This window comes from Sorex fumeus, unplaced genomic scaffold (genome assembly GCF_029834395.1).
Source record: "Sorex fumeus unplaced genomic scaffold, SorFum_2.1 ptg000098l, whole genome shotgun sequence".
In the NCBI taxonomy this organism is placed as follows: Eukaryota; Metazoa; Chordata; class Mammalia; order Eulipotyphla; family Soricidae; genus Sorex; species Sorex fumeus.
The window spans coordinates 31,091,109-31,109,051 of record NW_026606155.1 but is presented as its reverse complement, the minus strand read 5'-3'; the positions used below and the strand labels follow the sequence as shown (position 1 = coordinate 31,109,051).

The following is a 17,943-nucleotide window of genomic DNA, read 5'->3' as shown; positions in this document are numbered from 1 at the left end:
AGAAGATTGAAAGGCTCTAAGGAGAAGAGGCCCCTATGACTGTGGTGTCTGACCAGAAGCCTGCTCTGTGCAGTTTGCTCCACTTAATAATTTCTTCTGAGGTGTGCCGGCAACCTTTATGTCTTTGACTTAGTAAGGTGAGTGACAAATGGTGCCACAATCAGGATTTTTGTTTGCTTATTTTTAGGCACACTCAGCGGAACCTAGTGAGCTTGGGGAACATGTGGGGTGCCAGGGATCGAATACGGGTCAGCTGTGTCCTGTGTCTCAAAAACAAAACAAACCAAAAAAAGTTGGCTTTTGGGTTACACTCTGTTGTGCTCACAGCTTACTCTTGGCCCTTTCCCCAGAGATCACTCCTGGTGAGCTTGGGGAACATGTGGGGTGCCAGGGATCCAACAGGGGTCTACTGCTGTGTGCAGAATATGGGTTAGCCGCCTGCACGGCAAGCATCCTACCTCCTGTACTATCTCTCCAGATGGTGATTAGCACTGTAGCACTGTCCTCCCGTTGTTCCACCGATTTGCTCGAGCATGCCCAGTAACGTCTCCATTGTGAGAATTCTTGTTACTGTGTTTGGCATATCGAATAAGTCACGGGTGGCTTGCCAGGCTTTGCCGTGCGGGCGAGATACTTTCAGTAGCTTGCCGGGCTCTCCAAGAGGGGTGGAGGAATCGAACCAGGGTCGGCCAGGTCTGCCGCATGCAAGGCAGACGCCCTACCCTGCTGTGCTATCGTAGATTAAAACCAGGTGATTAAAACCAGGATTTCCTGATCACCAGCAAGCATTTGAAACTTGAGCTAGTAATGTTACCAGGTGCGGCAGGCTCTACATTGGGATTTTTTCTTCTTCAGAAAGACTTCTTTGAAATAAATTGCGAACTTCTACCTATGTTGCCTTTGCTTTCTCCTGTTTAGATGAATGAGCCTAGCAATCTGTTTGGGAATTAGCCAAACTAGTATTTCAGGGTTCTGTATAATCCCGCTCAGGCTGGTTGGAGATAGATCCTTGTTTGTTTGCTAGGCACTTTCAAAATTCCTTAAAGAAGTTATTCCCCTCAGGCCTGAGCTGGGGAATACTAGTTTATTCATTGGTAATAAACAGTATCAGGAAATAAAGGAGCTTTTCCATGAAAGATTTGCCAGGGCCTGTCAGGAATTTAACTACCCTGATTTGCATGACTTAACATGATAAAGGAACTTAGTTAGGGTTTTGGCTCCCTGCAGTGTTTTAATCTTAAATTTCCTATCAACAATTTTCCCTTGTCTTCTAAAAGCAGCAGCAGAAAAGCCAGTTCTGTGGCTTTGTCATGTAAGAACTCTTGGGCTAGTTTTCTTCTCTTTGGGTGAGGGGTGGGGGATATGCCCAAGGTCACTCCTGGTTCTGCACTCAGGAATTAGTCCTGGTGGTGCTCAGGAAATGATATGGGATGCTGGCTACAGAACCAGGGTCAGCTTCCTGCAAGGCTAGTGCCCTACCCACTGCACTATCTTATCGCGCTTGTCCCTCCTCACTTGCTTTTTCCTCTCCAAAAAGAGATCTGCCTTCCATATCCCCTTGGATGCTGATTCAGAGACCTGCTTGGGGCATGGGGTCATTCCTTAGAATCAGAGTCATGATCAGATCTGTGTTCTGATAGCCCTTAAATACTGAGACCTGAGTATATTTTTAAATACTGTCACACATTTTTTTATATGTGTAGTTACACATAAAATCCAAGTGACTTTCTGCACTGTAGCACTGTCCTCCCGTTGTTCATCGATTTTCTCCAGTGGGCCCAGTAACGTCTCCATCGTGAGACTTGTTGTTACTGTGTTTGGCATATTGAATACATCACGGGTAGCTTGCCAGGCTTTGCTGTGTGGGCGAGATACTCTCGGTAGCTTGCCAGACTCCCCCCAAGAGGGGCGGAGAAATCGAACCTGGCTTGGCTGGGCTGGCTGCATGCAAGGTAAACGCCTTACCGCTGTGCTATTGCTCCAGCCCTTTCTGAACAGAAAATGGAAAAATTGGCAATGTTACCAATGTTACCAATATTCCCAGCCATTTACCAGTGTGTTGGCTGTGGGCTGCCCTGTCTGAGGGCAGCAGAGGTGAGTCCACATTGCTCAGGAATCCTCCCGTTCCCGACTGTGTGCTTGGACTCTAGTGGTGCTTTATTTCTTCCTGACCTAATGTACCATCCCCTCCCCCACTTTTAAAACTAATTTTATTGAGGGGCTGGAATTTACAATACTGTTAGGTATTCTTTTCATACATCCATCATTTCAACATCACACCCATCACCAAAGTGCCTGCTTTCCTCAATCAGTGTCCCAAGGGCCCCTCCTGATCACCTCCCCTTCCTATTAAATTCAGTTCTGTAGACTAAATCTCTAGTCGCACTACTTTGACTAGTTGTTTCCTGCTGTTTTTTTTATATCCCACATGTAAGTGAGGGGTTTTTTTCTCCCCAATTTATTGTGGAAGTAGTGACATAGAAATGAATGCACTTTTAATTCACGTTTAAAATCCTGTCTTTTATGAAGGCAGTCTATACCAAATCAACCTAGTTTCCTTACTCCAGTTCTTCCTTTAGATCACCCTCCCTCCCTTCCTCCCTCCCTCCCTCCCTCCCTCCCTCCTTCCGTCCTTCCTTTCCTTCCCTTTTTTTAAAATTTTGGACCACACCCACTGATGCTTAAGGGTTACTTCTGGCTCTGTGACTTAGGGATTACTCGTGGCAGTGCTCAGGGGACCATATGGGATGCCAGGGATGGAACTTGGGTCAACCACGCATGTTCAAGGCAAGTGCCCTGCCCACTGTAACTATCTCCCTATCCCCTGTTTCTTTTATGAGGACAGTTTTGCTCTCCTTCCAACCGAGGGTGTAATGAAACATTTTTTGACACTTATTTTTGATTTTTAGCCACACCTGGCATTCTCTGTACAGGAACCATACCTGGAAGTGCTTGGGGAACCATGTATGGTGCCTGCAGACTCCATGCAAGACGAGCACCTTATTAGCACAGTGCACACGAAAGCCTCATTCCATTATAAGTTCTCTGACCCAAATGTCAGTAAATGCAGAAATAGAGAAATACTTAAAATAAGCATTGAGGAGCCGGACAGATCATACAGGGGTAAAGGCCCTTGCCTTGTGTCCCAGTGACCCTATTTTGATTCCCTGCCTCTGCCAGTTGGGGTCCCAAACTCCCTAAAAGTAAAATAAGTAGTGATTGCATCATCATGTGTTTGGATTTATGTCGGCCCTTACAACTCACTGGGATTTTGCACTGTTTAGCTATTTTCATGTCATGAATAACTACTTATCTTTTCATAAGAATTTGAGAAAAATGACAAGAATTTTTTTTTATTTTTTGGCTTTTTGGGTCACACCTGGCAATGCACATGAGTTACTCCTGGCTCTGCAGTCAGGAATTACTCCTGGCAGTGCTCAGGGGGTCGAAACCGGGTTGGCAGCATGTAAGGCAAACACACTACCCAGTGTACCATCACTCCAGCGCCAATGAAGAATTTTATGTTATAAATTTTTATTGAAGCATAAAATGGATTCATACTAAGCTTTCAAATATAAATGAGGTATTTTATTCTTAAAAATAATAGAATATTGCTACTGATTGGTTGTTCTTTGTTCTGATAAAATGAAGTGTTTGCTATCCTATTTGTGACATGTAAAGATAATCTGTTTTGACAAAAAAGACAGCCTTTTAATTTGACTTAAATAAAGAGGCATTTGAAATACAAGTATTTTTTGAAAACACTAGGTGGCCTCACAATCACAATTGTTTTACTAGAAGTCATACGTTTAGCTTTTAAAAAATATTAAGGTATGGGGTCAAAGCAATAGTACAGCAAGTAGGGTGTTTGCCTTGCTTGCCTCCTTCCCGGGTTTGATGCTTGGCACCCCATGTTTCCACTGAGCCCACCAGGAACAATTCCTGAATGAAGAGCCAGGAGTTACCCTGATCACTGCTGGGTTTGCCCTCTCCCTCCTAAAAAAAGTATTTGGACTAGAGAGATGGAAAGTGGCTAAGTTTCATTTGCAAGTGGTTGACCTGGGTTTGATCATGGCACCACATACGGTCTCTTAAGCACTGCCAGGAATGATTCCTGAACAGAGCAGGAGTAAGCCCTGAGTACAGCGTGGTGTGCCCTGCCTCAAAAAAAATTAATGTATTTCTTAACTCTTTGTGTGTGTTTTTTTTAATTATTGAGTCACAATTAAATACAAAGTTACAGCATTATTCATTAGTTGAGTTTTAGTGTATGGTAATTGAGTACCAATCTCTTAACCAGTGTCCACTTCCCTCCACCAGTGTCCCCAGTTTCCACCTGCCTATCTATGGCAGACACTTTTTGGCACTGTGGTTCACAATATTGTTGTTACTGAAAGGATATCTGGCAAGTCACTTTGTCTTCTTTCAGCAGTCACTTCTGTCTAGAGTGACCACTTCCCCCTATCATTATTGTAGTGGTCCCTTTTCTATCCTAACCCCTACGCCCCCACTGTGGCAGGCTTCCTGCTAAGGGCAGATTTTTCTGGCCTTCATTTCTATTGTCTTTACGCAGGATTCTCCTACTATGTTTCTTTATGTACCACAAATGAGTGCAATCATTTTATGTCAGTCCGTCTGACTCATTTCATTCAATCTGGTACTCTACAGATTTATCCATGTATCAGCAAGTTTCGTCACTTCATTTTTTCCCCTAATGGCTGCACAGTATTCCTTTGTGTATATGTACTATAGCTTTTTTTTTAATCCACTCATCTGATTGCGGGCACTTGGGTTGTTTCCAGTTTTGGCTGTTGTGCATAGTGCTGCAATGAGCATAGGAGTGCAATGTCTTTTCTGCATTGTGTTTTGGAACCCTTGGTGTATATTCCTAACTCTTTGCATTTGGAAGACCCAGGTTGGATCTGGAGCACCACGTGGTTCTCCTAAGCACTGCCAGGAGTAACCACCAAGCACTACTGGGTTTAGCCTACAAAGCTATGTTAGTAATTTATATCTTATTACATTATAACTACATAATTGTTATGTATGTAAGAATTATTCCTTGTGAGGGGAAAAAACAAGTGACCTATATATTCTTACTTAGAAAAGCCGTACCTGTTGAAGATGCCATCTTGCCTCTCTTATCAGTCTTGAAAGTGTCTATGTATCTTTTGAGAAACATTTTAGAATTGTTCTAAGCCTGTGCTACAGTAGTGTTTTTGCTGACTCCTGACAGCTTTTTTCAAAAAGTCACATAGATTTCTTAGCCATGTTACTAAGCACATACCCCTTACTGCATTCCTTTCCTACGATATCAATTCTGTTGAAGTGTCCTTGTTATTTTATATTTTAATAAGGGTTTTCTTCCCCGTTCAGTCACAATGCAAAAGAAACTCAACTATTATTTTAGAAATTAATCAGAAATTATCATGAACTTTTCCAGGAATAATAGTATAAAATTTTGAGGCTAAAGAAATCTAGGTGACTGTTTAGGGATATTAAGTTCTGAATAGAATCCTTTTGGGTTGATGGAATTTATGTAGGGATGGACGCTTTGATATGAACCTTTTTATTGACTAGGCTTTTTAACATCTCCACGGATGAAATTAACTTGGAGAAAATGTGTATTAATACAGATATCCATAGAAATGCAACCCGGCAGATAGGGCTATAAAACATTTTTACCCTCCAAGGAAGCAGATATTACCTAAATCATTGCTCCCACCCCAGCTCTCTTTGTTTTGGGACTATACCTGGAGGTACTCAGGGGTTACTCCTGGGCTTGCACTCAGAAATTACTCCTAGTCATGCTTGAGGGACCACATGGGATGCCAGGGATCAAACCTGCGTCATCTTTGTGCAAGCAAGTGCTTTACCAGCCATACTATCTATCCAGCCCCAGTCATTGCATTTTTAATTTCCAGTAGAAAACTTTCTCAAACTTGGGCACCGTTAACATTCGGGCTGGATACATTTGACTTATATGCTGTAGGATGTTTAGTTGCTTTCCTGACTTATATTCACTAGATGCTAGTACAGCCTTAACACTGCATGTTGAGTTTGGGAGATAGCTTAAAAGACTATGCTAGTACATGCGTTGTATGCAGGAGGCCCAGGTTTGATGCCTGGCACTGCATCCCGTCCATCCCTCCCCGCGGGTCCTTCCCCACTGCTCCCAGCACAACCAGGAGTAGCCCTGAAATAGCTGGGTATGGCTCCTTACCGCTCTGGCCCCCAAGTTACCGGCTATTGATAGAGGATGGGATGTGTAGTTTTACAGTTTGGGGATCAGCTTGTATTTCAGTATTTCAGACTCACTTTGCCATGTAATGTAGCAGGATGGTAGCACTCAGAAATGATGGGCAGCTGCAGTTCTACCTGCAGAAAATGTATTTCTCAATGATGTAGGAGGTTTCAATGATTTGGAGTTTATTCCCGTATAATTTTAAGCTTTTTGGAAATATTGAACTAAAAAGTACAAGGCTTCCCACCATTTAATTCCTTGCAACCAGGATGGGTGTGATAGTATAGTGGGTAGGGTATTTGCCTTGTACGCGGCCTACCTGGCTTCAATTCCCAGCATCCCATATAGTTCCCCAAGCATTGCCAGGAGTAATTCCTGAGTGCAGAGACAGGAGTAACCCCTGAGCATCACTGGGTGTGACCCAAAAAAGCAAAAAAAAAAAAAAAAAAAAAAAATTAATTTCTTGCAACCACTGACCCTAAAGACATTAGGGAAATATTGTTAATCCTTTCCGTGTCCTTTTTCTAGTATGATAACTTTAGGTGTATCTGACCCTTGACTTTGATTATTTCACTTTTGAATTTAGGGTTATTTAGTTAGTCCCCAGCACAGAAAACCAAGGCAGGGAAAGATTTGTTTTTTTGGGGGGTCTTATTTTATTCCCTTCCCTCCCCCCATTTCTGTTGTGCTGACCAAGATCATACACCCTTGCTTGTGGTGCTTGCACTTTGATAGTGGTACTGTAGGTCTCTCATTTTCTTGTGTTGTTTGCACATATGCTCACCAGGGGTCATACTCTTTAGTTTTGGTTTTTGGGCACACTTGGTTGTGGCACCAGGAGTCCTAAACTGCAGTCTGTCAGGATCACACTTGGCACATGTGAGCAGTTCAGGGGATCAGCTTGGTAACCCCATACTTGCAAGATACTTTTGCTATTGAGCTATTATCCCCAGATCCTCAGGGGAAAATATTTAAGGAGCTTATGGTAAGTCTTTACTTCTACTTTGTTTTTCACCAAAGTAGAGAAATTTGTACCTGTTTTACTTTAGTTCTTAAGACATCCAGTTCTTATAGATTGTGATTTTGTATATATTTTTCAATGTCTTATTGCTTTTCTGATGTAAATGTTAGGGTTTTGGGTGGGAGGGGTTGGTTTTCGGGCCACACCTAGTGATACTCAGGGCTTACTCTGGTTTTATACTCAGGGATCGCTCCTGGTGGGGCTTGGAGAAGACCATGTGGAATGCTGGAGAATGAAGTGGGATAGGCTGTGTGCAAGACAAGTGCCCTGCCTGCTGTATTCTCTTTCTAGCTCCTGTAAATGTTAGCTTTTAAACAAGTTTTTCTAGTTGGAAGAGTATCTCTGCTAATTCATCTTCAAAAATAATCTTGCTTCTTAGGAAAAGTTTTAGGGAATGGGTGTAATTGATACTAAGCTATGATCTTTTTTAGGAAAAAAATATTGCAAACTTAAATCTATTTAAATTATAGCATAAGAAAATACAGAACATCTTGTTCTTTGTTCTCAACCTATTGTGCTAAAATAGCGTTCTCTTTGTAGTACTGGTTTCCTGTAGATTGCTGCCTACTGGGTATAGTATTTTTATTTGTCCCTGGACACCATCTTTCAATCCTTAGAAGCCCACTTATTTTAACGTCATTATAAGATTTTGTAAATAAGCTCCCTGTATCAATTTGGAATTAACTGTGTGGCTTGAAGTACTTCTCGTCAATCTGTCTACCTCTATTTCCTTCAAATCTCAACGTCATCTGTCAAAAGCCCAGGCACTTTTCATGCTTCATACTTAATACATTATCTAAAATCTATCCATTTCTTTCCAGCTTATCTAGATACCCTTATTCAGGCCATCACCACTTTTTTTGGGGGGGGTGTCGCACCTGTCGATGCACAGGGGTTACTCCTGGCTCATGCATTCAGGAATTATTCCTGGTGGTGCTTGGGGGACCATATGGGTGCTGGGAATCCAACCTGGGTTGTCCGCGGGCAAGGCAAATGCCCTATCTGCTGTGCTGTTGCTCCAGCCCCCAGGCCATCATCATTTTTAGCCTGGATGTTTTCAAATGGAATCACTTTATTGGTGTCACTTTTCCACTGACAATTCAGGAGTCAGAAGAATTTTTTTTTAAATAAATTCCAGGGACCATCAAGATAGTACAGAGGGTAAGGCACCTACCTTGCTTGAGGCTGGCCTGGGTTTGATGCTCTGTACCGCCAAATGTTCCTGAGCACCTCCAGGAGTAAGCCATGAGCACTGCTGTGTATAGCCCAAAAACCAAAAGAAAACTAAAAAAAATTTTATTAAAAAGTAATTCTGGAGAAATAGGTCAGAAAGTTAGTAATATCCTTTACACATAGGTCGGTTGGTTTCCTGGGTTTTATGACTGGTACTACATGATTCCCCCAAACAGGACTAGGAGTGACTTCTGAGCACTTTGAGATGTGGCCTCCAAACAAATAATTTAAGTCCAGGGGCCAGAAATAGTACAGTGGGTAGGGGGATTAAACCCAAGTCAGTTTGCACGCTGCTGACTTGGGTTTAATCCCTGGCATCCCATATGGCCCCCTGAGCACTTCCAAGGAGTAATTCCTGAATGCAGAGCCAGAAGTAACCCTGTGAGCATTGCCAGGTGTGACCCCCACAAAAAAAAAAGTAAGTCCAACTGTGTAAGTCAGCCCTGTTCAGAATCATATTCACAGTGAAAGACAGTTTGCTTTGTCTGATTAGTTTCCCCTTTGGACCACATATACTCTCAGAACCTTTTCACTTGCCGTGACTTTTTTTAATTTTTTTTTTTTTTTTAATAAAAATCTGTTAGGGGCTGAAGCAATAGAAGAGTGGTTAAGGCATTTGCCTTGTATGCAAAAATCTTGAGTTCAATTTCTGGCATTTCATATTGTCACCTGAACACCAGGCAGGAGTAATTCCTCAGTGCAAAGCCAGAGTAACCTCTGAGCATTGCCGGGTATAGCCCCCCCCCCCCCCCAAATACCCAACTATCACACACACACAAATACACACTCCCTCCCTCTACTCCCTTCATTAGTCCCTGTAGTGGTATTGATGGTTGTGTTGCAAAGCTTACTATTGCACACATGTCTGCCTTTGATCCTTGCACATGTTTATCTGTATTGCACTCAGCCACAGTGCACTGAGTTTTGTGCTTTGTGGGTTTTTTTTTTGGGGGGGGCACGGGGGTCACACTCGGTGATGCTCAGGGGTCACTTCTGGCTCTGCACTCAGGAATGACTCCTGGCGGTGCTTAGGGGAACCATATGGGATGCTGGGAATCGAACCTGGGTCAGCCGTGTGCAAGGCAAACACCCTATCCGCTGTACTATCACTCCAACCCCTTGCTTTGTTTTAATTGTTCTTGCATAGATGTCCGTTGGGGCTCACAGTCTTATTTGAGGCACGCAAATTATCATTATAGTTTTCACCAGGGGTTACTTTGATACTCACCAATAGTTTTAGTTTTGTTTGCCAGTGTTCACATTCCTTTTTTGTGGAATGTCTGAAAATTGCTTGCAGCACATCTGGTATCACAAATAGCAGAGCTGCCAGGATTATGCTCAGTGTGTTTGGAACACCAGGGATTTGAACTCAAGACAATATGCATACAAAGCAGGTACTCTAAATCCCTGCACTATTCTCTGGGCCCTGCAATGGCCATTCTTGCTGCTAATCAACTTTTAAGAAATCCACTTGATTAGAGTAGTCTGTGTCTGGTTATTGAGAATTAAGGATTTTGTGAAACAGCATAAAGCTTTGCATACCCCTTTGTTATTGGATAACATTGGTTTGTCCTTGCTCCTCCCACAAGGAATTTAGGTTTATTGAGTTCCTCTCACCACAATGCTCCCAAGTCACGCCCAATTCCATCAGGCACTTCTAATTCTCTGTTTATCTTTGTTTCCTAGTGTGGGATATATGGCAAGATGTCCCCCAGAAAGAGCCACCCTTTAAGCTTACTGTATTCATACAAAATGATAAGAAGTAAATGGAATACTAGCTAAGGGAAGGAGAAAGCAATATGCCTTTACATGGAGAATCCCACCCTTGAGCACCAGCCTGTGGCCCCGGTCCTTCTTCCTTGGCTGTGGGCCAGCTGTCTCGGCCACCAGATGCACCCACACTTTGTACACACACTTTGTTTTAACATAATGGTTGAAGGAAAAGAAAAGGAGGGACTGAAGTTTGGAAAGTCAGTCTCAGGGAAGACCACCTGCTCCTCCAGCACCGCTTTTGATTGTCATTCAGGCAGCTTTGCTGAGGAATTTTAGTGAAAGCCCAGTGAGATCTTGGGAGATGAGATCCAGTTTTCTTATGCCAAAGTAGAATTGTTGCCTCTATTCAGGTTAAATCTAACTTTAAAAATTAATCCAGGGACCGAGGAATGTGGCTCAGTGGCAGAGTGCCTATTTTACATAATGTGGGACTCCAAGTTTAATCCTTAGTGTGTCACTGTCCTCCCATTGTTCATCTATTTGCTCAAGCGGGCACCAATAACTTCTCACAGCAAATTGTGAGATTTGTTACTGTTCTTGGCATATTTGAATATGTCACGAGTAGCTTCCCAGGCTCTCCAAGAGGGGTGGAGGAATCGAACCCGGGTTGGCTGCGTGCAAGGCATATGCCATACCCGCTGTGCTATTGCTCCTGTCCAACATTACTGAGACCCCTGAACTCCACCATTGCAACAACAAAAATCCTGTTATCTAATAGTTCCTCTTCAGATTATTATAGTGTATGGAATGTGGACCTTCCTCAGTTTACCAGTATATCTTGACAAACCTATTTTAAGTGAAAAATAAAATAAGTAGAAAATGGATTTAATACACGTACTGATGTCAATGGGCCCCCACAGGTGGCTTATGTGAGGTGACGGGGGGGGGGGGGGCGTGCTTTGGGAAGGGAAGGGGGAGAGATGGTCACTTTCTCCTGATCCACCTCTGCCACGCCAAGACCTAGCTGGGAAGATCAGGACTGATCACTTCATCACTTGACATCCCGTTACTCATCGACTTATTTGAGCTGGCGCCAGCAATGTCTCCATTCATCCCTGTTGCGTGCTGATGTAGCCCAATGGCACCTGCTCATTCTAGGAACATGAAGAGCCTCAAACCAATCATTCAGGGTCTTGACAAAGAAGTCTGACCATCTCATTGGTGGGCGGCCACGTGATCTTTTGAGTCCTGTGGAATCCAGTTGGTAAGAGCTCTAGTTCAGCGGTGGTCTCCAAATCTCATTACGTGTCCAGCCCATCTCATTTTCGTCACCTTGGCTAACGAGACAGCATCCCTGATTCTTGATCGTCAACGAAGGTCGGAACTCCAGATTCTTTCTCTCATTTGAGTGAAACGTGATACTCCAAGCTTAGCTCTTTCAATTCCTCTTTGGGAGACCCGAATAGCGTTCTCATCCTACTTTCCCTGGGCCCAGGTCTCTGAGGCGTATGTTAATGCAGGAAGAACAGTGGAATGGAAGAGATGTGCCTGGAGCTGGAGGTTCTTTGTCCGTTTAGCTATTTCTTCGATGTTCTTGAAGGCGTTCCAAGCCTCTCTTCCTGCGCAACTCGGGTGCCAGGTTATTCATCATGTTGACTTCTCGGCCTAGATACATATTATCAGGACTGATAGTCTTCAATGAGCCCCTGCTCGGCATGGGCCAAAGCCCCACCAGCCCCACCATTTGACTGTCAAGGCATACCCGATGTCTGCTTGGTCTTCTCCACACGAGAGTGGATCCCCGCCATCCGATTTCTTGGGGAGCCACGGACTCAGCTCTTCACAGGAAAGTAAAGTCAGTCCTAGGCCTTACCCAAGGTTACTAGGTTCTTGTCTTGCAGAAAAGAATTTCAGGAGTAGATGAGCAGTGAAATAAAACATTTTATTGGAAGTTTTTAGGAAGGGGAAGGAGGGAGAAAAAGAGAGTAGAGAGAGTAATGTGCTCAAGGGAGACCACTGGTTTCTCCAAGGGCAGAGAAAGCCCCTGCACACACCCCAGCATTAGATATGGAAACACATCTCAAGAGAAGAGATGCAGGTGACATGTGCTCAGCTATGTGGGCGCAAGCAGCACATGGGCCTGGGCAACATATAATGCACCCTCCCTTTGCTCAAGGTGACTTTTATAGGGTTTTCCCAATGTACCCCACATAGGGCTTTCTAGCTAGATAAAGAGTCAGTTGCTAGGGTTGTAGCAGAGTGAGTAGATTTGGGAGTCGTCTTCTTTAAAACTCTTTTTCTTGACCTTTGTGCTGATCTTCTGAGGCTGGATCCAGCCTTCTCTGGTCTGAGGTAGCTGAGGGGTAATTGGATTAAAGGAAGGAATTGAGGGTTCTCAGTAATTTCCTTCAGGCCCTTATTGTGTAGGGAAGGGTCCAGCCTCCTCAGGGTCTGCTGCTGTAGAGGGTCTTATCAGGTCTTGCTTTCGTGATCTACAAGATAGGTCAGACTTAGGACTAGTGGCTTTATTACTTCCCAGAAATTTTATCACCATGATGTGAGAGGGACTGGAGCGATAGCACAGCCTTTGCCTTGACCGCAGCCAGCCTGACCGAGCCGGGTTCGATTCCTCTGCCCCTCTCAGAGCCCGGCAAGCTATCGAAAGTATCTCGCCTCCACAGCAAAGCCTGGCAAGCTAACGGTGACGTATTCAATATGCCAAACACAGTAACAACAAGGCTCAGAATGGAGACATTACTGGGCCTGCTCTAGCAATTCGGTGAACAATGGGAGGACAGTGTTTGTTTGTTTCTTTGTTTGATGTGGGAGGGGATGGGGGGGCCTTCCCTTATCTATCTGCCTATATCACGGTCACGGTCCTCCCATTGTTCATCGATTTGCTCGAGCAGGCCCAGTAACGTCTCTGGAGACTTTGTTGTTACTATGTTTGGCATATCGAATACGTCACGGGTAGCTTGCCAGGCTCTGCCGCTGCCTATATCATAGGTACTGAATGTTATAATGTAGCTTAACCTTTCTTAAATGTGCTTACATTAAGTCAGAATTGGGCAAAATCCCCTAACGTAAGCCCTCCTTTATGATAAAGCATTGACTATCTTTGTTGACTTCTGTACTGGAAGTGAAAAACAAGTTTGTAGAATATTGCTGGTTTGCCCTTATGATCAGATTGCAGGCTGGGAACCCTGGCTGGCTGCCAAACACCGATGAGAGTGATCCTACCATCATCACTAGCCCGGAAAATAGACCAAAATTTGTAATTTGAAAAACAGTTTATACTCATTGTTCATTTCATTCACATCATCAGAATGCGGGGGTGGGGGGGGATCAAAATTGAAATATAGATTGGAGAATAACTTGGGTTGGTCATTCTTTTTTTTTTAATTTAGTTTCTTCTGTTTGTTTTGAGGCCATCCCCAACAGTGCTCAGGGTTTTACTCCTGGCTCTGCACTCAGGGATCACCCCTGGTGGGGTGCTGGGGTTTAAACCCTAGGGCTCCATGCCAAGCAAGCAACTTGCCTTCTGTACTGTAACTTCAGTCACCGTCTAAATCTGTTTTTTTTGTGTGATTTCTGTGCCTATTTATGTAAAGTGTAGAGTTGTAGCTATGTGTTACCATAATTGAGGAAAGAGATGAATAACTATATTTGTATGTCAGGTATGGTTATGGCAGCTAAGATTAAGAAAGATGACAAAATAGGTCCTTTAAGAAAGATTTTGTTCAAGGGTGAGACTCATAATTGAGCGAGATTATACTATTTTAACTATTTCTGCACATAATATATTTGATGTTCTTTTGTATTATTAAAGTTGTATGTAGGTAAATCTAATTACTTTGTTTCATAAGAGGTCACACTTTTAACCTTATGTTAAGTTCTTCAGGAAATTCTTTTGTGTGTGAGTAGAACTTGTTCTTTTGTGTGTGAGTATAACTTGTAAATTCATACTGAACTTGATTGTCATCCAGCCTTATTAGATAACTTATGATTGTCCTAGAAGGGTATGTTGAGGTGTGAACTGCAGAAGGATTTTCAAACAGTAACTGGCAGGTAGAGATGGTAAGAAGAGATGAAGATTAGCAGCTTCGAAACTATTGATTCAAATTTTTAGTCTTTTGCTCTGTTATTTTAGAGCAGAACAGCTTCAAATCAGTTCTAGGATAATTAGATAATATTAGTTATTTATTGTTAGATATCATTAAATGTTAGTGTCAGTAGGATCAGAAGATTAGGTCGGCTTAAGGCTTAGAGAATATATGGCGCTTATGGCACGTACTGTGATAGGTAATGTCTGTGCAAGTGAAGGTATTCTTCATTGGGAAAAAAAGTGATACCCAGTAATCCATATTTCTTATTTGTCCAAAATATTAACTGTTAACTCTGTTTCCTTCTTTTCTAGGCAAATAAGGGAGCGTCTGAAGAACCAGGTTACTCAAATGAGAGAGCAGGTACCTGGTTTTAGCCCAGGACTGGCAATTTTACAGGTATTATGACAATGTATTTCTATAAATACCCAATTCAATCTCTTAGTAGCACTCAAGGCAGTAAGCACCTTAGAACCTCATCTGGTCCCCACCAGGAGTGATCCTTGAGTGCAGAGCCAGGAGTAAGACCTAGCACCGCTGGGTGTGGCCCAAAAATCACTGTCACTGTCACTGCCTTCCCATTGTTCATCGATTTGTTCGAGTGGGCCCAGTACATTGTTACTGTGTTTGGCATATCAAATACACCTCGGGTAGCTTGCTGGGCTCTCCGAGAGGGGCGGAGGAATCGAACCCGGGTCAGCCATATTGGCTGCGTACAAGGCAAATGCCCTACCCACTGTACTATCACTTCAGCCCAGCCCAAAAGTCAAAAAAAAAAAATTAAAACCAAAGTTTTGAGAGCTAATTCAGGCCTTAAGGCCCTTGCCTTGTTTGTAGCCTGCTCTGGTTTGATCCCTGACATCACATATACTCCAGAGCACTGCTGGGAGTGACCCTATGCTTATCCCTGTAGTACCCCAAGCACTCTAGCCCCTTCAAATAATAGTTGTTTCGTTTTGTTTGGGGACAACACTAAGTGGTGCTCAGGGGACTGTATGTGATTGTGGGGATTGAATGCAGATGAGCTGCATGCAAGGCAAGTGCATTACATGCCATACTGTCATTCTGGCCCCCAAAATAATTTTTCTTTTAAATAAATCATAAGTTTATGTACTAATCAGATGTGTAATTTTAGGAGCTTTTATGAAGTAAGTTCTCTTGCCATTACTTGGGTCAGAGTGTAGTTATTTAACCAAGCCCTGGAAACCCCTCTTGGGGCTCTTTCTAGTCATCCCCATAAATTTGATCAGTAAAAGCATTCTTCTTGCTCTGAGATATTATATTTTGCCTTTTTTATGTAACTGATTATTTATATATGTGCTAGGCTTTAATTTTTTTTTTAGCGCAGTAGTATATGAGATAAATCCATGCTGCTATAGGTAATTGTAAAATGTTCATTGCTAGGCATTATTCAGTTTTATAAATGTAACAGTAAATGAATTCAGCTCTTGGTGAATTCAGAATATTCACCAAGTTACAACTTTATAACGTAGTTATTTATAACTTTTGGCTATTGCAGATGGCACCCCTCCTGACTTTTTTGTTGTTGTTTGGCAATGGGGAGGGTTGCTTTGTCACTTTCAGTGTTTGTACTCTCTTTTGGGTGGGGGTGCCAAGGATCCTAAATGATAGGGCTGCCAAGAAGGGCTGCCAAGATCAAATTCTTGGCCTGGTGCCTATAAGATAGGTGCTTGCTCACAGCCATCCCACGTCCTCTAGAATTTTTTATTTTTTTCAGGAGCTGATTTATAATACATGCCTTCCCCCTCCCCACAACCTGAGTATCAGCATTTCCCCACCACTTTCTCTAGTTTCCATCTCATCTGCCTTCCTTATTGGCAAACTCAGTTCTGTAGACAGATTTTCAGGATCTGTTATTATTGGCCATTGTTTGTTCCCAATTTCTTTATATTCTACATATGAAAACGATCACTTGGTGTTTGTCCTTCTCCTTCTGACTCACTTCACTCAGCGTGATCTCCAATTCCATCCAAGTTACAACAGACTTCAGAATTTCATCTTTCCTTAAAACTGAGTAATAGTCCATTGTGCATCCATACCACAGTGCTTTATCCAGTCTTTATCCATTAGTTCTTGGATTCAAATAAGTTGGCTTGTTTCCAGCTCTGAACTCTTGTGAATAATGCTGCAATGAGTGTAGGAGTACAAGTAATTTTTCAAATTAATGTTTTTGTGTTTTGGGGGTAAATGCCAAGAATTAGAATATCTGGGGCATATGGCAGCACAATTATTACTTTTTTATTTGAAAGGGTGCCATTCGGTCCTTGTCTGGCAGTACTCAGGGTGCACAGGGATCGGACCTGGGTTGGGCACATGCCAGGCAAACGGTCTTGCCTATTGTAGTATCTCTCCAGCCCCTTAACTGTTATTTTTTTTTTTTGTCACACCCGGTGATGCACAGGGGTTACTCCTGGTTCGCGCACTCAGGTACTACTCGCGGAGCTCGGGGGACCATTTGGGATGCTGGGAATCGAACCTGGGTTGGCCATGTGCAAGGCAAACACCCTACCCGCTATGCTATCACTCCAGCTCCTTAACTGTTAATATTTTTAGAAGCTTTCATACTATTTTCCACAGAGGCTAAACCAGACAGCATTCCAGCAGCAGTGAGTAAAGGGTCCTTTTTTTTTTTTTTATCATGAAGAATGGATTTTATTAAATTATAGTTGGGTTACAACATGGTTACAATATTGTTAATATTCATAGTTTTGATGGACACAATTATAGCAACTCACCATCACCAGTATGCCTAAGACCTTCTACTACTGTCTTTTTTTTTTTTTTAATTTATTTATTTATTGAATCACTGTGGGAAAGGTTACAAAGCTTTCAGGTTTAGGTCTCAGTCATGCAAACATCAAACACATTTCCCTTTACCACTACTTATTTTTTTACCATGAAGAACCCCAATAAGACCCCACCCCTCACCCCTCCCAGTCCCTGTGAGGCAGATGAATTCTAGTTAACACTCTATCTGCTTTGATTAGATTCATTGTTTCATTAAAAGATTCACCACTATTAGTTAGAGTTTACCCCCCCCCCCCCCCCCCAAATCAGACATGCTGAAAAAGCATTGTGAAGTGATTTGCTTTCTACAGCTGGGTTCAAGAATTAAATGTTGGTTTTGGATTTCTGCTATTTTACTTATTGACCCTGGAAGTATTTCTACTGAAAGTCAGATAGTTCAGAAATTGGTTTCTGTGCTCTGGAGTCGTGGCTGTGCTGGAGAGCCGCTCGTGAGGGGCAACTGGTGGCCTCGGTAGGGCGTGAAGGGAAGACCGAAACGCCCCCCTTCCCATGAGGTTTTTGTCGCCCCCACACCCCCGGCTCATACCTGCTGTCCACAAGGCTCCAATGCGGCCGCCATCTTTCTTTCCAGGGAGGAAAGGGCGAATGGGGCAACACCCTTTTCCCTCCGGACAGACATGATGGCCTGGATTAATGCATAGTCCTTTCACTTTTCTGCTCCAAGCTGCCGGGTTCTGCATTAAGTCTTTGTGCTTCTGGGGCTGTGGCCATGCTGGAGAGCCGCTCGTGGGGGGCAACTGGTGACCTCGGTAGGGCATGAAGGACGGACCGGAACGCCCTCATTCCCATGAGGTTTTAGT

The 17,943-nt window shown here is 43.2% G+C and overlaps 1 protein-coding gene across 1 annotated transcript in view; it reads left to right on the top strand.

Moving 5' to 3' along the window:
• Positions 1-17,943, top strand: part of MTHFD1 (methylenetetrahydrofolate dehydrogenase, cyclohydrolase and formyltetrahydrofolate synthetase 1) — a 74,026-nt gene that overhangs the window by 6,368 nt on the left and 49,715 nt on the right. The window contains exon 2 of the mRNA XM_056133160.1: positions 14,629-14,713. Coding sequence (XP_055989135.1) covers positions 14,629-14,713 — 85 coding nt within the window. The remainder of the gene's footprint in view (positions 1-14,628; positions 14,714-17,943) is intronic.